This window comes from Pongo pygmaeus, chromosome 14 (assembly GCF_028885625.2).
Source record: "Pongo pygmaeus isolate AG05252 chromosome 14, NHGRI_mPonPyg2-v2.0_pri, whole genome shotgun sequence".
Taxonomy (NCBI): Eukaryota; Metazoa; Chordata; class Mammalia; order Primates; family Hominidae; genus Pongo; species Pongo pygmaeus.
Window position 1 is genome coordinate 56772725 of NC_072387.2, and position 19937 is coordinate 56792661.

Consider the following 19937-nt stretch of genomic DNA (forward strand, 5'->3'; position numbering starts at 1 on the left):
TCTGTCGCCCAGGCTGGAGTGCAGTGGCACGCAGTCTCTGCTCGCTGCAAGCTCCACCTCCCAGGTTCACGCCATTCCCCTGCCTCAGTCTCCCGAGTAGCTGGGACTACAGGCGCCTGCCACCACCCCCGGCTAATTTTTTGTATTTTTAGTAGAGACGGGGTTTCACCATGTTAGCCGGGATGGTCTCGATCTCCTGACCTCATGATCCACCCGCCTCAGCCTCCCAAAGTGTTGGAATTACAGGCGTGGGCCACCGCGCCCAGCCTAAGTTCTCCTTTTTAAAGCCTTCTCATGTTCGAATTCCAGTACAGAATAATTCCATAACTTCATTAATCATAACATGTTGGTATAATTCCCAATTTTGACTCTAAATACTAATTTAACTTAACTAAATGATATCTAATATTGACAAAAGGTCAGAGGCCTTTGTGAAATACAGTACTAACAAATATAGAGAGCAGCTTTCTGTATAATGCGAGACACTTGGAAAACTGCTTCCTTTTTTATGTGTCAAACATAACATTTATCATGTGGACTTCCTCACTACAGTCAAGACAGCAGCAATCTCATTTCAGAAGGCAAATTAAAAAGCAAAATTCAGATACTGATTTAAGTGAATAAGAAAAAATGCAAACAAATGTTTGATGTCCTCATGGATTGTTAACTTCTCAGCCAGAGATTTTGTGTCTTACATATAGCAGATATATTTGGTAATCAATGCAGTTAATAATTAGTGGATCACCACATCATGTCCTTTTGATGCTTTCATACTGAGGAAAGAAACCTAATGTAGAAACCAAGTGAATATGTCCCAGTGTACAAAACCCAGAACTCAAAACTCTTTATATGGAGAAGTAGTTTAGATTGATTATTTAATATAAATAAGATCCCAGAAGGAAGTATACCCAGTCATAGCTGGAAATGAAGATCAGAGTTCAAAACGTATATTTGGTCTCCAAGTAGAGAGAAAAAAAAGATAAGAGAGAAGTTGAAAATACTAGAACATTGATGGGAAATCTAGTTTTTGGTTTTGTTTTGTTTGAGACGGAGTCTCGCTCTGTCACCAGACTGGAGTGCAGTGGCATCATCTTAGCTCACTGCAACCTCCGCCTCCTGGGTTCAAGCGATTCTCATGTCTCAGCCTCCCGAGTAGCTGGGATTACAGGCACAAGCCACCACAACCAGCTAATTTGTGTATTTTTATTAGAGATGGGTTTCACCATGTTGGCCAGGATGGTCTTGATCTCCTGACCTTGTGATCCACCTGCCTCAGTCTCCCAAAGTGCTGGGATTACAGGCGTGAGCCACTGCGCCCGGCCGGGAAATCCTAGTTTTTAAAAGTGTGAATCACTAAATTTTTTTAATGTCTCAGCTGTTTTTCTGTTTTGGAAAGCATTGTACCAGCCAAACAACACATCTGTGGGCAGCTGGCCTATGCACCCCCATATTTACCTATGTTACCCAGCATGTTTCTAAGTAACTAAATCTATTTCTGAAGGTTCGGTATATTTTTAGTCGAATAAATTGTATTGGTTCTTTTCTTTATATATATTTTTTGATAATATAATTTTTAACCCTAAGAGATGTTTTCCTCATTAGTATCCTGGTTCCTAAAGCATTGTTGTTGAATTTGACATAGAAATGTAAAATATTGTATCTGAGCACTTTGAAAAATGTCTCTTAAAAACTTCCGTCATCCTGTAAAAAAAACGTTCAAATAGAGGTGCCTAAGAATGTAAAGTGATTTGTTAGTTTGAGAACAGAATTAAAATTATATGAAAAAATATACATTTTATTTAAGTTTATAATTGAAGCACATTTACTAAAGCCTCTTAGGGAACTGATTGAGGTGACCTAATTCTTAACTAATTGAAGTACCAGAAAAGAATTTGTCCTTCATTTTGTTTAAGATATAACTTCTTAAGTAATTTTATTTTATTATCCAATGCTGAGATTTATTTGAACTAGAAATTAGTACTGTGCCAGAGTGAGAGTGCTTCTGAAAGCCAAGTCTTTCTATATCTACTGTTGCAAGGTGGTTATAGGCCAGTGTGTGCTGCAGTGTCTTCTTTTATAAACTGGGCTAAAAAACTTGAGGTTTAGGAAGATTAATTAGATGATCATTGTACAGCACCTGTGGGAGTTCTGTTACCTTTTAAGCGCGATGCAAGGTGCACCAGTTTTATTGCAGTAGAAGGGAGGAAATGTCTCGGTGACTTGTTTTAAATTAGGCCAGGTAAAGTTATATACCCCAGTGAAGAAGCTCTTACTTGTTAGTGGTTTTTCTTTTTCTTTTTTAAATTGTGAAATATTTCAAGCCACAAAATATAGAGAACCTGAAGTACATTTTATATGTTTTGAAAGTCTTAAATATCACATACTTACATAACACTTAAATATGTGGTGTTATGTATTGTGCAACCTGCCTTTTTTGGGGGGTCAGCAATTATGTTTCTTAGGCTTATCTAAAAATCAGCAGTGCTAGTACTTTTTTTTTTTTTTTTTTTTTTTTAAAGAGATAGGGTCTTGCTGTGTTGCCCAGGCTGGTCTGGAACTCCTGGGCTTGAGCTGTCCTCCTGCCTCTGCCTCCCAAAGTGCTGAGAGTATAGGCACGAGCCACTGGGCCTGGTCACTAGTTGAATCTTTTTAGCAGTATTATATGAGTCTATAATAATTTATTTCGAATTTCTTTTTTGGTTGCTGACAACGCAGTGTATATTCTTGGACATATTTCCTTACATATTCAAAAGTTTATCCAAGATTTATACCTAGGAATAGAATTGCTAGGTCATAAGATAAATGTATGTCAGAGGTGTCCAATCTTTTGGCTTTCCTGGGCCACATTGGAAGAAAAATTGTCTTGAGCCACACATAAAATACACTAACGGTAGTTGATGAGCTGGAAAAAAAAATCACAAAAAAATGTCATAATAGTTTAAGAAAGTTTATGAATTTCTGTTGGGCCACATTCAAAGCTGTCTGGGCCACACACGGCCGTGGGCCACGGGTTGGACAAGCTTGATATATGTTTATTAGATACTGCCAAATTGTTCTCCAAGGCAATTGGACCTAAATTTCTGTCAATTGAGTGGAAGTTCCCAAGTTCCCTTTGTTACACACTTTTTCTAGCACTTGGTGTTAGACATTCTTTTATTGCCTGGTAGACAGGAACTCAGTTGATTTCTTCCCCACCCTCCATATCAAAATATAATTTACATGGAATAAAACTCCTGCATTTTATGTGTACAATTTGATTGCATTTATGGTAATTGTATAAAGTCGTATATCCACCCCAACAATCAAGATACAAAACATTTCCATCACCCTAATAATTAGTTTCCTCATGCCTGTTTGTAGTCAGTCTCCCCTTCCCCAGCCAGTAAGCTGCTTTTGTCATTATGGTTTTGCCTTTTCTAGAATTTGATAAAGATGCGATCATATAGTGAGTAATCTTTTGTGCTAAAGTTCTTTCACTTAGCATGTTTTTGAGATTCAGTCCTGCTAGTGTGTGTTATTTTGTTCCTTTTTATTGCTATCTATTTCATGGTATGAATATACCACAATTAATGTATTCATCAGTTGATGGATATTTGGGTTGTTTCTAGTTTGGGGCTAGTATATAAATAATGATGCTGTAAATATTCATGTACAAATTTTTGACTCAGTTGATTTTTGATTATTGATCTTTAAAAATCTTGCCACCCTCTAATTAAATAATTTGACTTTCTTAGATTTTCTACATAGACAGATTATTTACAAATAATAACAGTTTTGTTTTCTTTTTTCTAATACCTAATCTTGTTATCGTTTGTGTACTTGCTGTAGGATCTCTAGTACAGTGTTCAATGGAAACAGTCAATTTTAGTGGGCATTCCTGTATTCCTCAATTAAAAGGGTATGGTGAAGTATAAAAGTTTCACCATTAAGTATGAGGCTTTCTATAGGCTTTTGATTGTTAGCCTTACTGATGTTAAAGAATTTCACCCTTTGCTAGTTTGCGAAGATTTTTTTTTAATGGAAGTTGAATTTTGTCAAATACATTTTCCATATATTTTGAGATAATCATGGGGTTTTTCTTCTTAAATCTTACGTGGCTTTTTCTTTAAGTAAAGCTTACTCTTTGAAGTGTTAAAATTTAATCACTCTAAAAACACTTTTAATAAATCTCTTAGATTAAAAACTTTTAAATCTTGAGCATACTTTAATCCCTTCTCCATGACTCGGATTGTATTATGGAACATCATTTATCTATCATACGTGATGTTAATTCTTGACTATAAATCGCTCAAAGTATGAGCCATGTCTTAATCACATTTGATTTCCCACAGGATCTAGCACAGTATATTGGAAATAGCAGGCCTTAATAAATGCTGAACTAGGCTACTGCTCTTGCTAAATAGCCACAGTTTGTTTTACGTTATGAATTATGTTACATCTCTCCCTTCCCTCATTATCACGCTGGCTGCTGGTATAACTTTTATGAATCATAAAAAATTAAATAACCAGGTTTTTTAAAAAAATAGATCTAAGTTGGCCGGGTACGGTGGCTCAAGCCTGTAATCCTAGCACTTTGGGAGGCCGAGGCGGGTGAATCATGAGGTCAGGAGATCGAGACCATCCTGGCTACACGGTGAAACCCTGTCTCTACTAAAAATACAAAAAATTAGCCGGGCATGGTGGCGGGCACCTGTAGTCTCAGCTACTCGGAAGACAGAGGCAGAAGAATGGCGCAAACCCAGGAGGTGGAGCTTTCAGTAAGCTGAGATGGCGCCACTGCACTCCAGCCTGGGCAACAGAGAGAGACTCCATCTCAAAAAAAAAAAGATCTAAGTTTTATTCACTCTTCAAATATATGAGTGCCAGCTAATGCCAAGCCTAGGCTTGGCTTGGAGCTGCCAGTAATGCAAAATGAATATGAATGGATACTCAAAAGATCTTATAGCCTAGTAGAGAGAGATAAGATCTTTATGTGAATTATTCTAATGAAAGAAAAGTGATAACTAGGAATTTAGAGAACAAAGATTAGATAGACTGAAGATTTAACAGCTCTTCTATGAAGTACATGATGGTGGTGCATAGGTTTGGGGTCTGTAATTTGGCTGACCAAAGACTTTTGTTTATTTCCTGATTCTTAAGCCACGTTTCACGTTGTTGAGGTGCTGAATAAATTGACCGGTGGATAAGTGAAGTATTTTGTAAGTGAAATTCCTCAAGAAATTGAATTTTTAAAAAAATTCAATAGTGCTGAGAAGTGATTTTTAAATGAACATGAGAAGTCAACTCTAGCATGGTTTACAAAGGTCTTTTGTGACCTGCACCAGCTTCTTGTCCATCATTTCTCATACCCATCTCCACCATATTGGGCACTCCAGCCAAAGCACATGTGGCTCTTGGAAATGTCATGCATTTTAGCTCCATAATTTTTGAAAAACCTTTGCCATATATATAATTTCCTTTAACTCTATCTTCTGCTGAGGTAATGAGTATTTGTCCTTTAACATTCCACTAAAGTATTTTCTCCCTTGGGAAGCCTTCCTGAAACTCATTCCCTCTTATGTGCTCTCTGTGCATTTTCCTATTAGAGTTCATATCATATTTATTTTCTTTTTGTATATTTATATGTTTTCCGGACTGATCCAACGGGTCTCTTTCTTGACAGAGCATACATTTTCAGTGCCTAGCACAGCTCTTGGCACATAGTAGACATTTATAATTTATTCTCAAAATGATTGTTGAACAGTTAAAAATGATGTATTACAATGCCTTGAAACTTGTCATCAATTTGCCAGTTGGGGCTGTGTATTCTTTTACAGATGTCTGCCTGTTCTGTTTGGCTATTCATTTATGTACTGTTGGAAGAGAAAGCCTGCCAAATGGGGTGGGTGTGTGCGCACATTTGGCTGTCTCAGCAGCTGATACCAAATGTTGGAAATAACTATTTCCATCTGTCATTTTCATCCCCCCCACTCTCCTTCCACTCTAAAATTAATTATGTTAGGAACAATTTCTTACCTCCTTAGATATTTATGTCAAACAAGGGCTCAAGCAAAAGATGTATACTTTGACATTAAAGTTTCATAATACCTTATGACTCCGTGGAATTCTTGTAGCTTTCTTTTCACAGCTGGGATATCTTACATGGCTTGATAAATTCTTCAGACTTACTCTCATTACATACTTTTCTTCCTTGCAATACACTCATTGTCTTACACACATAGTATATTGACAAGTGCTACAGAAACCATGACATTCTCATAGCAATGCACTGATTCTTAGAATAAACAGTATTTGTTGTTCAATGTTAAATTCTATGTTTGAAATCTCAACCTAGGAACACACTATATCGTATCACATTGTTCTTGGTTGCTTCAACATCTGAGATTAGACCTTTTTCAGTTGTATCATGTTAAAGTTCCTCATTTTAGAATTAAAAACTTATAATCTTAGGTTTCATTCATGACTGAATTCTTGCTTCAACCAAATCTATGTTCTAGTACCGGGGTCCCCAACCGCCAGGCCACAGACCAGTACTGGAACTGGTCTTGGCTAGGAACTTGGCTGCACAGTGAGTATTGCTGCCTGAGCTCCGCCTCCTCTCAGATCAGCGGGGGCATTAGATTCTCTTAGGAGCGCAAACCCTATTGTGAACTGTGCATGTTAGGGATCTAGGTTGTGCGCTCCTTATGAGAATCTAATGCCTGATGATCTTCTGAGGTGGAATGGTTTCACCCCAAAACCATATCCCAACGCCCCTCAGTCTGTCTGTGGAAAAATTGTCTTCCACAAAACTGGTCCCTGGTGCCAAAAAAGGTTGTAGAGTGCTGTTCCAATGACCGATCCTGTTTTTTTGCATCATTCATAGTTTTTCTTCCTAATTTTATATCCTATTATATAGGTTTAGGTGAAGTCTACTTTCTCCCTTAAGCCTACCCCATATTGGGTTTTCCAAGTAAAGGACAGAGTCATGTACTTCAAGAGGCTGTTTATGTATACTATGAATTTTTGCAGTCTTTACTATTTATTGAGTGACTACTTATTTAAGTATCTTTGTTTTCTTAGCTCTTTGCACATGAACTTGGGTACAAATCAGAAATTTGCTGTAATTCTAAAGTGACAGAATAGAGGGATCAGGTTAGAAGGGCACAGGGAGGGAGTATCTAGGGTCATGACCCCAAATAATGTTCTAATGCTAAATTGTTTTCTTAAGTGGATAGAAATGAAAATTCTATAAAATTTTGTGCTAGTTTTGTTTCTTGAATTTGTAAGTACATTTTTATCATTGAATGTTTTCTCATTTTTTTCTACTGCTTCTATCTTTAAAAGAAAGTGAAGAATTTCATCAGACCATGGTTTAGGGTAGAGCAGTGGCATAATAGGATTATATATTTCTATGTATATAATTTTGTCCTATTTTTTGAAATTCTAATTGTTTAAATAATTTTAGTATCATTGTTTGTTCTGTTCCTTATTTTACTGTAATTTTTTCTTATGGATGGTTTAGAATAGTTTTATACCTGATATGAAATATAAACCACCTGTAGCAGGCCTAACACATAATTTCATAAATGATCAGATAGAGAGATGCCCTGGATTTATAATTTACAAGGCTCATCATCATATTATATGACTAAGTTGTAGCATAACCTCTTCTAAATTATTAAATTTTAGAATATATCACCAAAAGTTGTGCATGGAAAATAAAAATTATGGAGTGTTTCATTGCTTGAGGCAGGGTTAGCAGGTGGGGTGTTGAGATTAGAAGTAGACAACTCTCCTAGAGACCAATGTCCCAGTCCAAGAACCATTAAGATGAGCCCTGGAGCTACCACTTAATCATTCCTGGGTTGATTTTGATGAGAGACACAACTCTTTTGGACTTTATGTCTTCATTTATTAAAATGATAATCCTTAAGGTTTTTCCAATCCTGAGCCTTCTGTTACTCTGTCTGGAGATAAGATATTTAACTGTCTTTTTCATATGTTAGGACCCAGATGATGTGGTACCAGTTGGCCAAAGAAGAGCCTGGTGTTGGTGCATGTGCTTTGGACTAGCATTTATGCTTGCAGGTGTTATTCTAGGAGGAGCATACTTGTACAAATATTTTGCACTTCAAGTAAGTGGAAAAATTATTTTGTGTCTCTGATTTTTTTTTTTTTTTTTGCCTCTCCTGATGTGCATTACAAAATTGTTTGCAACTTGCGCTAAGCTTGTACTTTTTATCTGTGACCTTCAGCCAGAGTGGTAGTTCTATTTTAAAGCTGTGTTTAAACATCTCTCCATGATATGTTTGCTGAGCCCATCACACACAGTCACTAAAAGCAGAGTAACTTGAAATGTTGCTGACTAAAGGATTTATTTAGGTCATTGGGTGATTTTACTAACCTTTATTTTCCTACTATAATTAAGGGTTGAGAGGAATAGTATTATCAATTGCCAGTTGAATAAATACATCAGCCACAAATGTTTTCATGTTGATAGGCCATAACTTGATAGTCAGCTTGGACTCCCCTATGGTCCTGCTGTACCCTTGGGCCCAGAATACAGTAAGACCATGTCTCTGCTTCTTTTCCAGTCATGGTTTCACTAAAGAAATGGGTGACTTCAGCAGTGATACTGAAATAACATAGGATGAAAGTTGTTTATAACTTTGAGTGTTTAATAGTAATCCCAGTGGGTTAAGACAAAGGTCTTCCTTCTGATTAATTATAATTTACAATCTATTTTGTGATATATTTTTCTTGGCAATAATTCAGAAGGTTTTTTTTTTTTTTTTTTTAGGAGTTTTGAAGGGGAAATTACTTTCAAGGTTTTATGACTACTTCAGCTGTTTCAAAATTTGGAGAAATAGTTGACAACTAGACTTATTAAAATAATTTAACTAATTTTGAAACATTCTCAATTTCATGCTCATTTTCTGTGTTGTTCAAGATAATCAATCACATGTTGATAGACATTACCAAAATACTAGTCATCTTTTTAAGTACGGTTTTTTTTTTACAAGAAATACATATAGTATAGAAAAAATCATTGCAATTCCATTTTCCAGAGATAACATTTGGTGCATTAACTTTTTTTTTTTTGAGATGGAGTTTCTCTCTTGTTGCCCAGGCTGGAGTCCAATGGCATGATCTCGGCTCACTGCACCCTCTGCCTCCCGGGTTCAGGCAATTCTCCTGCCTCAGCCTCCCAAGTAGCTGAGATTACAGGCGCCTGCCACCACTCCTGGCTAATTTTTGTACTTTTAGTAGAGACAGGGTTTCACCATGTTGGCCAGGCTGGTCTCAAACTCCTGACCTCAGGTGATCCACCCACCTTGGCCTCCCAAAGTGCTAGGATTACAGGCGTGACACACCACACCTGGCCCCGTGCATTCACATTTTATATACCCTTAGTCTTTATTGTGTGTGTAGTGTGTGTGTGTGTGTGTGTGTATACGTGTACTGTGTTTGGCTTTTTTTGAGATGAGTTCTCACTCTGTCACCCAGGCTGGAGTGCGGTGGTGCAATCACAGCTCACTGCAGCCTCAACCTCTTGGGCTCAGGCAATCCTCCCGCCTCAACCTCCCCAGTAGTAGCTAGGACTACAGGTGCGTGGCACCATGCCCAGCTAATTTTTTTATTTTTTGTGGAGACAGGGTCTCACCATGTTGCCCAGGCTGGTCTTGAACTCCTGGGTTCAAGCAGTCCATCTGTCTCAGGCCTCCTCCCCCCAAAGTATTAGGATTACAGGCCTGAGTTACTGCACCTGACCTTATATATTGTTTTTTCTTTTTGTAAAAGTGAGACAGTAGCATAAAGATTTGCCGTAATCTAATATTTTCCACTGAATTGTGATATAAAGGGAAAAGTAGAACTACCTATATGCATATGGAAATTTCAGAAAAATTATCCCTTTTTTGGCTAATAAGAAAAAAGTCATTTAATTAGTAGACCATATCAAAACTTTTTAATATATTCTTTCAGAAAAACTTGACTAGTTTTGGAATATATTCCTCTATAAAAACTGCTTACAGGTAGAGTAGGTCTGTTGTTTCTTTATATTTATTTGTTACTGGATAGCTAATTATTTTTATGTTCTATTTTCACCTACCACGAAAAGTAAAGGGAAAACCAGCTGCCTTTCTTCTGAAGCTGTTCTTTTACAGTGCTTCAAAACCTGATCTTAAAGAATATGTTAACTCTGTAATTAAACTGTCTGACTTGTCATCTAAAAGCAAGAGTTTGCAAGCAAAATGCTATTTAGATAGAGGTGGCAGCTTAAGTAATGCTTATTTAAAAACCTGTCTCAGGCTGAATTGCTGAAATGAGTCTTTAAACTCTCTATAGCCAGATGACGTGTACTACTGTGGAATAAAGTACATCAAAGATGATGTCATCTTAAATGAGCCCTCTGCAGATGCCCCAGCTGCTCTCTACCAGACAATTGAAGAAAATATTAAAATCTTTGAAGAAGAAGAAGTTGAATTTATCAGTGTGCCTGTCCCAGAGTTTGCAGATAGTGATCCTGCCAACATTGTTCATGACTTTAACAAGGTGAGCCAAGTGTCCAGAATTATAGAAAGAATGCAGGTTCTGTAGTTTATGCTTTTTGTAGTTTTAATTTCAATATTTGCTAATTTATTATATTTAGAGTTTAGTTTAATAAACTGTCAGCATTTGGTAGGCTCTGCTTTGTCTGAAGCAGACCCTGCTGACGCAGCCTTCTCATATCTTGTCTTTCCTTCTCTTTGCCTTACCTACTCTTAAAGCCCACCTCATGACTGTTCCCCCTTTGCTGGCAAACTAATATTTTTTATATGTTCCCACATTTTCTTAGATAAGAGGTAATTTATGTTCCTGTTACTTGGTAGCATTTTCAAAATCAATAATTTTATCTGTTTTTAAGTTCTCATTCTATATTTTTCCCCAGCTTTTGAGCATTTTTATGTAATGCAGAAAAGTTGAATACCCAAAATCCTCCACTTTGTTCCAAATATTGACATATTTGCTTCATCTCTTTTTCTGTCATTTGACATAAGTGCTTATGCTATTATCTCTCAAGAATGAGTTGTCCTCCTACGTAACCACATCATTGTCACATCTAAGAAAATTAACATGATCTTGTAGGACAGTAGTCCCCCGTTATCCATTGGGGATACATGCTAAGACCCCCAGTGGATGTCTGAAACTGCATATAGTACCAAACCCTGTATATACGATGTTTTTTCCTATTAGTATACATATATACATATGTTAAAATTTAATTTACAAGTTAGCCACAGTAATAGATTAACGACAATAATTAATAATAAAACAGTTATAACAAAATACTATAATAAAAGTTATGTGAAGGTGGTTTCTCAAAATATTTTATTATACTGTACTCACCTAGGTATTTGTGGACTGTAGTTAACTAAAGGTAACTGAAACTCAGGAAGCACAACCTCAGATAAGAGGGACTACTGTATTTAATATGTTTACATTTCTGTTTATGTTTTACATTTCCCCAATTTTTGTCCCAGGAATTTTTTGTTTTTTCAAATCAGGATTCAAGGATTCAGAAGTTCATGTATCACCTGTGATTTTTATGTCTCTCTGTAAGCTTGCCATTTTGAACACTCGAGTATATTACTGAAGTTAGCTTTGCAAACATTTCGTGCCTGATAAATACATCTGATGGATGTTTATAAACCAGTTTGAAAATTTACTTATTTCAAGGAAATAAACTTCCAAAGCAAATAGTAAATAATAATAGTTAACACTTACCGAGCTCTTAGGAATCAAAATGTTGACATTGTTTGGTTTAAGTTATTCTTAAAAACCGTTCTATGAGACAGTCTTTCTCAACCAGCGTTTCTCATTTGAACCACAGAACACAAAATCATTTAAATGACTGTTTTTCCAATGTTCTAAGTATGGTAGTAGTATTCAAGATACATACGAGAAAAGTTAATCTTTACATACAATGGACAGATAACCTTAGAGGGCATTTGAGCTTATAAGTGAGGAAGTTAAATTGCTTAATTATATAATAAGTATTTGCAGTTAATTTGAATAGGTATTATTACTTATTATAGAAATATACCCTTGATGAGCATTTTATTTACTGGTAGCAATGTTTGTTCTCTCCCATTCCCACTTCCAACTTTATCCAGCCAAATTCTGAATTTGTTGAAATGCAAGTGATTTATACATTCTAAAGCCAATTCATTTTAATGATACAAATTATTCTTAAAAATCCAGTTGCTGCCTGTTTTGCAACTATTACTGTAACTACACTGTATCTTTTTCTTCCCAGAAACTTACAGCCTACTTAGATCTTAACCTGGATAAGTGCTATGTGATCCCTCTGAACACTTCCATTGTTATGCCACCCAGAAACCTACTGGAGTTACTTATTAACATCAAGGTATAAGAATGTTGACTGTTTTTGATGAATGATGCCTTTATAGTGTTTTGGAATTCCCTGTTGAGAAATTAGCCCTATAAGAGCCCATTTTATCAGACTGTAGTTAAGAATTTTACAAGGAGGAACTAATACTCATGGTTTTTGTTTTTAATGTTTTATATCTTGAAATTGAAATAAATTTCTCAAATAATGTTTTAAGTTTTCCTAAAGAGCCAGGGAGTAAATATTAGCCAACTACTTAATTCTGGTGCCATAGACAATACGTAAAACAGATGAACATGACTATATTCCAAAAAAAATTCTACTTATAAAAACAAGCCGGGGGCAGTGGCTCATGCCTGTAATCCCAGGACTTTGGGAGACCTAGGTGGAGGATCGCTTGAGGGCAGGAATTTGAGACCAGGCTGGACAACATAGTGAGAACATAGAACAAACAAACAGATGGTGGGTAGTAGTTTGGCAACCTGTTCCATACCATAATGTGTAAGAATTTTGTCTTGTTACTCTAGTCTACTCAGTGTATGTTCTGAGATAGTCGTGTCATGTATTCTTTTCTGAATGTAGGCTGGAACCTATTTGCCTCAATCCTATCTGATTCATGAGCACATGGTTATTACTGATCGCATTGAAAACATTGATCACCTGGGTTTCTTTATTTATCGACTGTGTCATGACAAGGAAACTTACAAACTGCAACGCAGAGAAACTATTAAAGGTAATTCTTTTTAAATATTAAAGTGTTGGGCAGAAAAGTTCATTGTATTAAACTAGATTTAGGTGAAGCCTAGCCATTGTTACCAATATCCCTGCCATGAGTGAGGTAATATTGTGTTGTTATATAATATTTCCAGGTTTCTATAGAATTATCTTAATTCCATTTAATAAGTCCACTCTTTTCAGATGGAGAGAAAAGGTCAATATGAAATGTCATTGCCGTGAGATGCTGGTACCTCATTTTCCATCTAGTTAGTCACCCTGTCCAACTTCCCATCCTACCACTTTGGTTCAGCCATACTGAAAGGGTTTTTATTATCCAGAGGGTCTCTTGGGACCAGCTCTTCAGCTGTGTTTTCAGGGATCTGGATTCTAAGCAGGCTGTTTGCCTTTTGGATCATATTGGGAGTAATCACTGTCAGGGTAGTTGGAAAGGAATTTGGGTGAAGAACTAAGAGCATTGATACAACTAATGTAGCTTTGCCAAATCATTTAACTTTTATTTTCTCACCTGAAATATAAGAATTACAATATCTCCCCATTTCCTTTTAAGAGCATTGTGAAAATAAAAAGAAAGTACATGTGGCAGCTGTGGAAAGTAAGAAGTGCCATTCAGATACACTGTGGTGTGATTTCTTTGGAATTGTGTCACCCAGTAAAAGTGCTTTCCTGGCTTTTTGCTAGCATTTTAAATAATACTGTTCTCTCATCTCCGGCTGTTGAGTCATCTGAAACCAGCTTGATTTCTTTTTTTTTTTTTTTTTTTTTCCAACTTTTACTTTAGATTCAGGGGTACATGTGCAGGTTTGTTACAAAGGGTATATTATCTGATGTGAGATTTGGGGTACAGATGATCCCATCACTCAGGTAGTGAGCATAGTACCCAATAGGTAGTTTTTCTTTTCTTTTCTTTTTTATATTATACTTTAAGTTCTGAGTTACATGTGTACAATATGCAGGTTTGTTACATAGGTATACAGGTGCCATGGTGGTTTGCTGCACCCATCAACCTGTCACCAAATTAGGTATTTCTCCTAATGCTATCCCTCCCCTAGGCCCCCACCTTCTGACAGGCCCCAGTGTGTGATGTTCCCCTCTCTGTGTCCATGTATTCTTATTGTTCACCTCCCACTTATGAGTGAGAACATGCAGTGTTTGGTTTTCTGATCTTGTGATAGTTTGCTGAGAATGATGGTTTCCAGCTTCATCCATGTCCCTGCAAAGGACATGAACTCATCCTTTTTTACGGCTGCATAAAATTCCGTGGTGTATATGTGCCACATTTTCTTAATCCAGTCTATCTTTGATGGACATTCGGGTTAGTTCCAAGTCTTTGCTATTGTGAATAGTGCTGCAGTAAACGTACATGTGCATGTGTCTTTATAGCAGCATGATTTATAATCCTTTGGGTATATGCCCAGTAATGGGATTGCTGGGTCAAATGGTATTTCTGGTTCTAGATCCTTGAGGAATTGCCACACTCTCTTCCACAATGGTTGAACTAATTTACACTCTCACCAACAGTGTAAAAGCGTTCCCCAATAGGTAGTTTTTCAACCCTTACCTCCTCCCTCCTTCTCTCCCTTCCTTATAGTCCTCAGTATGTATCATTCCCATCTTTATGTCAGTGAGTACCCAGTGTTTAGCTCCTACTTATAAGTGAGAGCATTGTAAGGTAGGTATTTGGTTTTCTGTTTCTGTGTTAATTCATTTATGATAATGGCCTCCAGCTGCATCCATATTTCTGTAAAGGACATGATTTCATTCTTTTTATTGCTGTGTTGATTTCTTACATTTTAAAATTCTCTTGGTTCATAATTTTTTTTAAAGTCAGCCTTACATGTGCCATGAAATTGACCCTTTTTAGTGTGCAACTCTGAGTTTCCACAAAGATACACATGGTCTTGCAAGCACCACCATAGTCAAGATACAGAACATTTTCAGTACCTTCAAGTTCATGAATTTGTAAGCAGTCTGTATAGCATTATTAAAGTTGCTGTGATCTGTCAAGATATTAATACTTGGTTCAGAAAAGGGAGAAAAATTACTTTTCTTCAGTGTAAACATTCAAACTGTAGAAGTTTTTGTGGAGTATAGAGTGAAATACTTCTATATGTCTAAATAATAATATAAAAATGATGTGAATATTTAGTATTAAAGAATCAAAATTTTAAAAAACTTTTTTCCCTCTCCAACAGGTATTCAGAAACGTGAAGCCAGCAATTGTTTCGCAATTCGGCATTTTGAAAACAAATTTGCCGTGGAAACTTTAATTTGTTCTTGAACAGTCAAGAAAAACATTATTGAGGAAAATTAATATCACAGCATAACCCCACCCTTTACATTTTGTGCAGTGATTATTTTTTAAAATCTTCTTTCATGTAAGTAGCAAACAGGGCTTTACTATCTTTTCATCTCATTAATTCAATTAAAACCATTACCTTAAAATTTTTTTCTTTTGAAGTGTGGCGTCTTTTATATTTGAATTAGTAACTGTATGAAGTCATAGATAATAGTACATGTCACCTTAGGTAGTAGGAAGAATTAGAATTTCTTTAAATCATTTATCTGGATTTTTATGTTTTATTAGCATTTTCAAGAAGATGGATTATCTAGAGAATAATCATATATATGCATACGTAAAAATGGACCACAGTGACTTATTTGTAGTTGTTAGTTGCCCTGCTACCTAGTTTGTTAGCGCATTTGAGCACACATTTTAATTTTCCCCTAATTAAAATGTGCAGTATTTTCAGTATCATATTTAACTATTTAGAGAATAATTTCCACCTTTATGTTTTAATATCCTAGGCATCTGCTGTAATAATATTTTAGAAAATGTTTGGAATTTAAGAAATAACTTGTGTTACTAATTTGTATAACCCGTATCTGTGCAATGGAATATAAATATCACAAAGTTGTTTAACTAGACTGCGTGTTGTTTTTCCCGTATAATAAAACCAAAGAATAGTTTGGTTCTTCAAATCTTAAGAGAATCCACATAAAAGAAGAAACTATTTTTTAAAAATTCACTTCTATATATACAATGAGTAAAATCACAGATTTTTTTCTTTAAATAAAAATAAGTCCTTTTAATAACTAAACCAGATTGTTTGTGGATACTATTAAAGTAACATTTAAGCCTCAACCTTGAATGATGTTGTTTAATATAAAATGCTTTTATTTTTTGATGGAAGGGCAATCAAAGCCTAAAGTTTCCAAGGAACGTAAAATAACTGTGCTTCTCTGAGAATGCCCCCCTCACAAGTAGAACATTTTGAGTTAATGATGATTTTTATATTTCTAAGGTTGCTTACTCTCTGAAATAATTCAGAATCCACCCCCATTTAATAAAATACCTATGCTTCATTTCACCTCAAATTCCTAAGACAAAAAATTTCAATTTTGACCTAGGAGGTCAGAGTTTTTAAAGCTTCAAACTCTTAAAGGATTTTGTCTAGAAACCAATTCTAATTCAAAAGGATATTATTTACTCATGGCTTTTCATTTCATTTCAGTAATATTGTCAGAGCTTTAAGTCAGTGAGTTGGGTATTCAGGAGTTAACAATTTTAGAAGATAATATGTTTCAATAAAATGAGAATTGGTTTTTCCTACTTTCCAGGCTCTAAAATTACATGAATTTTCAGGGAGCTGTGAACATTTAGGAGCACATTATTCATTCAGCATCTTTTATATGCCCAACATATGATAATGTGTTGAAGATACATCTGCAAAGAAGAAAAAAAGCTACTGCCATCGTGGAGACTCACAATCTAGGAAAAGAGAGGGACAGCAACCAACTAGTTACAATACATTGGGATCAGTAGTGTGAGGGAGAAGAACAGGTCTAGGTTCTTTGGAAAACAATTAGGAGAGTCAGTGAGACTTTCAGAATGTGAAGTGCATGGGATTAGGTCATGGAAGACTGTGTATGTCATCTTAAGGACTTCATTCTGTAGACCATGGGCCACCATTGAAGGTTTGCATTTTGGAAGGAGCTTATTAGTTTGTTTTCCTGTTGATTATAGTAGTAATGCAGTATCAGGGTAGCTGAACTGCAGTAATAATCCCAACATCTCACTGGCTTCATGCAGTAGGAATATGCTTTCATCACAGTCCAGTATGGCAGGCAACCTCCAGACTCCCAGGGACCCAAACTTACACTTTACTAAATGTAATTGTTTCATTTGAAGTTTTAAAGGTTTTTGTATAATCATCTTAGTAAAACATTTGATAATTCTTCACAACGTTTGCAATCATTGATTTGGCCAGATTGGTCTAACATGGTACCCATGATTTTACTTCATTTCCATTACTATTCTGATAATTTCCTTTAGAGTCAATTGAGTAGAGAGTACCCCTCTCACCTAAGCTTAGTCATGTCCCAGGAATTTTGGAACTCCAACTGAGATTTCAGGCTCATTATTCATTCTAGGGCTGAATGAATAATGTGCCCTTTGAACCCTTGTGCCATGTGGAAACTGTGGTCTTGGTGTGGCATGGAAAAACCAGAGGGTGAAGGATGTGGATGAGAAGATGACAGAGAATCAGACATGCAGAGAGGACTGCCAGGTCTCCCACTGGGTTCCAGGGAGACTTGCCTATCCTTCCCTGTTCTTGAGTTCTGTCATAGTCCATTCGGGCTACTATAACAAAATACCATAGACTGAGTGGCTTTAAACAACAAAAGCTTGTTTCTCACAGTTCTGGAGCTGGAAAGTTCAAGATCAAGTCACTTGCAGATTCAGTGTCTGATGAGGTCCTCCTTCCTCACAGACAGCTCTCTTCTGTCTGTGACCTTATATCACAGATGACTCTGGGTTCCTCTTACAAGGACACTAGTTCCATTCATGGGGGTTCCACTCTCATGACCTAACACCTCTCAAAGGCCCCATTTCCTAATATTATCACCTTGGGGGTAAGGATTTCAACATGAATTTTGGGGGGACACAAACATTCAAACATAGCAAGTTCCATAATGCACCCCATCGTATATGTGTGTTTGTATTTATTTATCTAAGATAGCTCTAGTTTGCTGCTTTGCAACACATTCTGCCCCTATTACATTGGTTTAAAAAAAGAGTACAGAAGTCAAGATGAGACTATATAAATCTTGACAAGTTGTTGGCCGTGATTGCTCATTTGTGACGCAGGAGTGAGAATCTGGAGAATCTGGCTCAAGAGGTGGCTGAGAATTAAAATAATAGGCATGAAAGTGCTTCGTACAGCTCCGTACAGTTGTTGACAGTGCCTTTTTTGAAACCTATCACTGCTATATGTTAGCAAGCAAACACTGATCTTGTTTTGTAATGTGTAATTGTTCATTTCTGCTTTCCCTGTATCCCTTTTTAGACTCCACACCCATATTAGTGAGAAGCAAGAAAAAAAAATGTACACAGTGTCCTAAATGTTGTTTATCTCGAATAATAGAAGTAGGAGTGTAAAACTTAAAGGCTGATTAATAATGCAAATGAAAAGGCAAATGGATTATTGAATAGAAAAGGTCTAGATTCTATGTTTGAATGTAGTTATGAATTAATATTGGCAGAATCTCAAGATTCTGCTAAGTGAACATTTAATAGTTTACTAGACATCTTCTCTTCCACCTAGCAAAGAGTTTGTTGCCCAGAGTTATATAAATCCTACTCTGTTGGACACTAATCTTTGCATGTTTAACTCTTTGGGACTTAGGTTCCTAGATAAGGACTTCATGTGTATCTGTTTACAAAAAGAACATTTCTTCATCTCCACAAAGCTACACAGCCATCAGTTCGTTCAGTATCTTGTCCAAAGTTATTGCTAGCGTTCTTTCTGAGTCTTTGTGGCTAATGCTTTTTTGAGGAAGAAGCATGATTTAGTCTCAGCTCTCTATTGATCATTTTAGGCTTTTATCTTACTGAAAAAATTAAGCACAATTTAAGATTTTTTTTTGAAATATTTACTGAATTTTGAGGCCATAAATTATTGTAGATTCCACACTTTTAATCTTCCAGCCACCTATTGCAGATTGGTTCTGAGAAGCAGGATGAGTGGGAGTGGGCTTAGGGGTCAAAATTGAGACCTAAATGGTATAAAACAAGATAATCCTAGCTTCCTCCCACTTACAATAATTTGATGGGACTTCTATATCTGATTTTTAAGCTTGCATTTGGTTTAGGTTTTCATTGTAAAAATATCAAATAATACAGTTTTTGAAGGTAAAAAGTAAATGTTCCCCCACTTCTACCATCCTCCTTCCTCAGTCCCATTCCCCAACAGTTTAACGTGCGATACAATAATGTGTGATACAAAATGACCTAGTTCTTGCCCTAGTGACTAAAAAGATGCAAACGCCTTCTTCTTTTCAAATGATGTGGTCTTATCCCCATCGCAAATGGAGTACATTTAAGAAACCCAAGCCAGAAACCCCACAGTCTTCAGTCACTAACAGCTTCCTGCTGTTCTCCTCTAGTGGTTCTCTCTACTTCCCCACACCCACCCGTGAGCCACAACAATCTTTCCAAAACACGAATTTGATGGTTTCATTGTCACACCCCAGCTTGAAACACTTTCCTGGTTTCCCCTGGTTCTTAGGATAAAGACCAAAATACTTAATGCTGCACAGTCCAGTCCCAACCCACTCTCCAGCTTCATCTTAACCACACCCCTCTTTGCTCCTAGTGTCCTACCACATTGCCTGACTTACTGTTTCTTGGTAAATGCTATTCTTACTTCCTGAAGATTATTTCCATCTCTTCACCCCACACCCTTCAGTTAGCTTTCACTCAACCTTCAGAATTTAGTTCAGGTGACCGTTCGTCAAGAGAAACTTTTCCTGAACCATTAGGAAA

At 36.4% G+C, this 19937-nt stretch overlaps 1 protein-coding gene across 1 annotated transcript in view; it reads left to right on the top strand.

Annotated features, from left to right (window-relative positions):
* ITM2B (integral membrane protein 2B) overlaps positions 1–16034 on the top strand; it is a 28736-nt gene extending 12702 nt beyond the window's left edge. Inside the window, exons 2-6 of the mRNA XM_054447342.2 lie at positions 7989–8117; positions 10330–10536; positions 12281–12391; positions 12956–13106; positions 15304–16034. Coding sequence (XP_054303317.1) covers positions 7989–8117; positions 10330–10536; positions 12281–12391; positions 12956–13106; positions 15304–15389 — 684 coding nt within the window. The 3' untranslated portion in view covers positions 15390–16034. The remainder of the gene's footprint in view (positions 1–7988; positions 8118–10329; positions 10537–12280; positions 12392–12955; positions 13107–15303) is intronic.
* The last annotated feature ends 3903 nt before the right edge of the window (positions 16035–19937 follow it).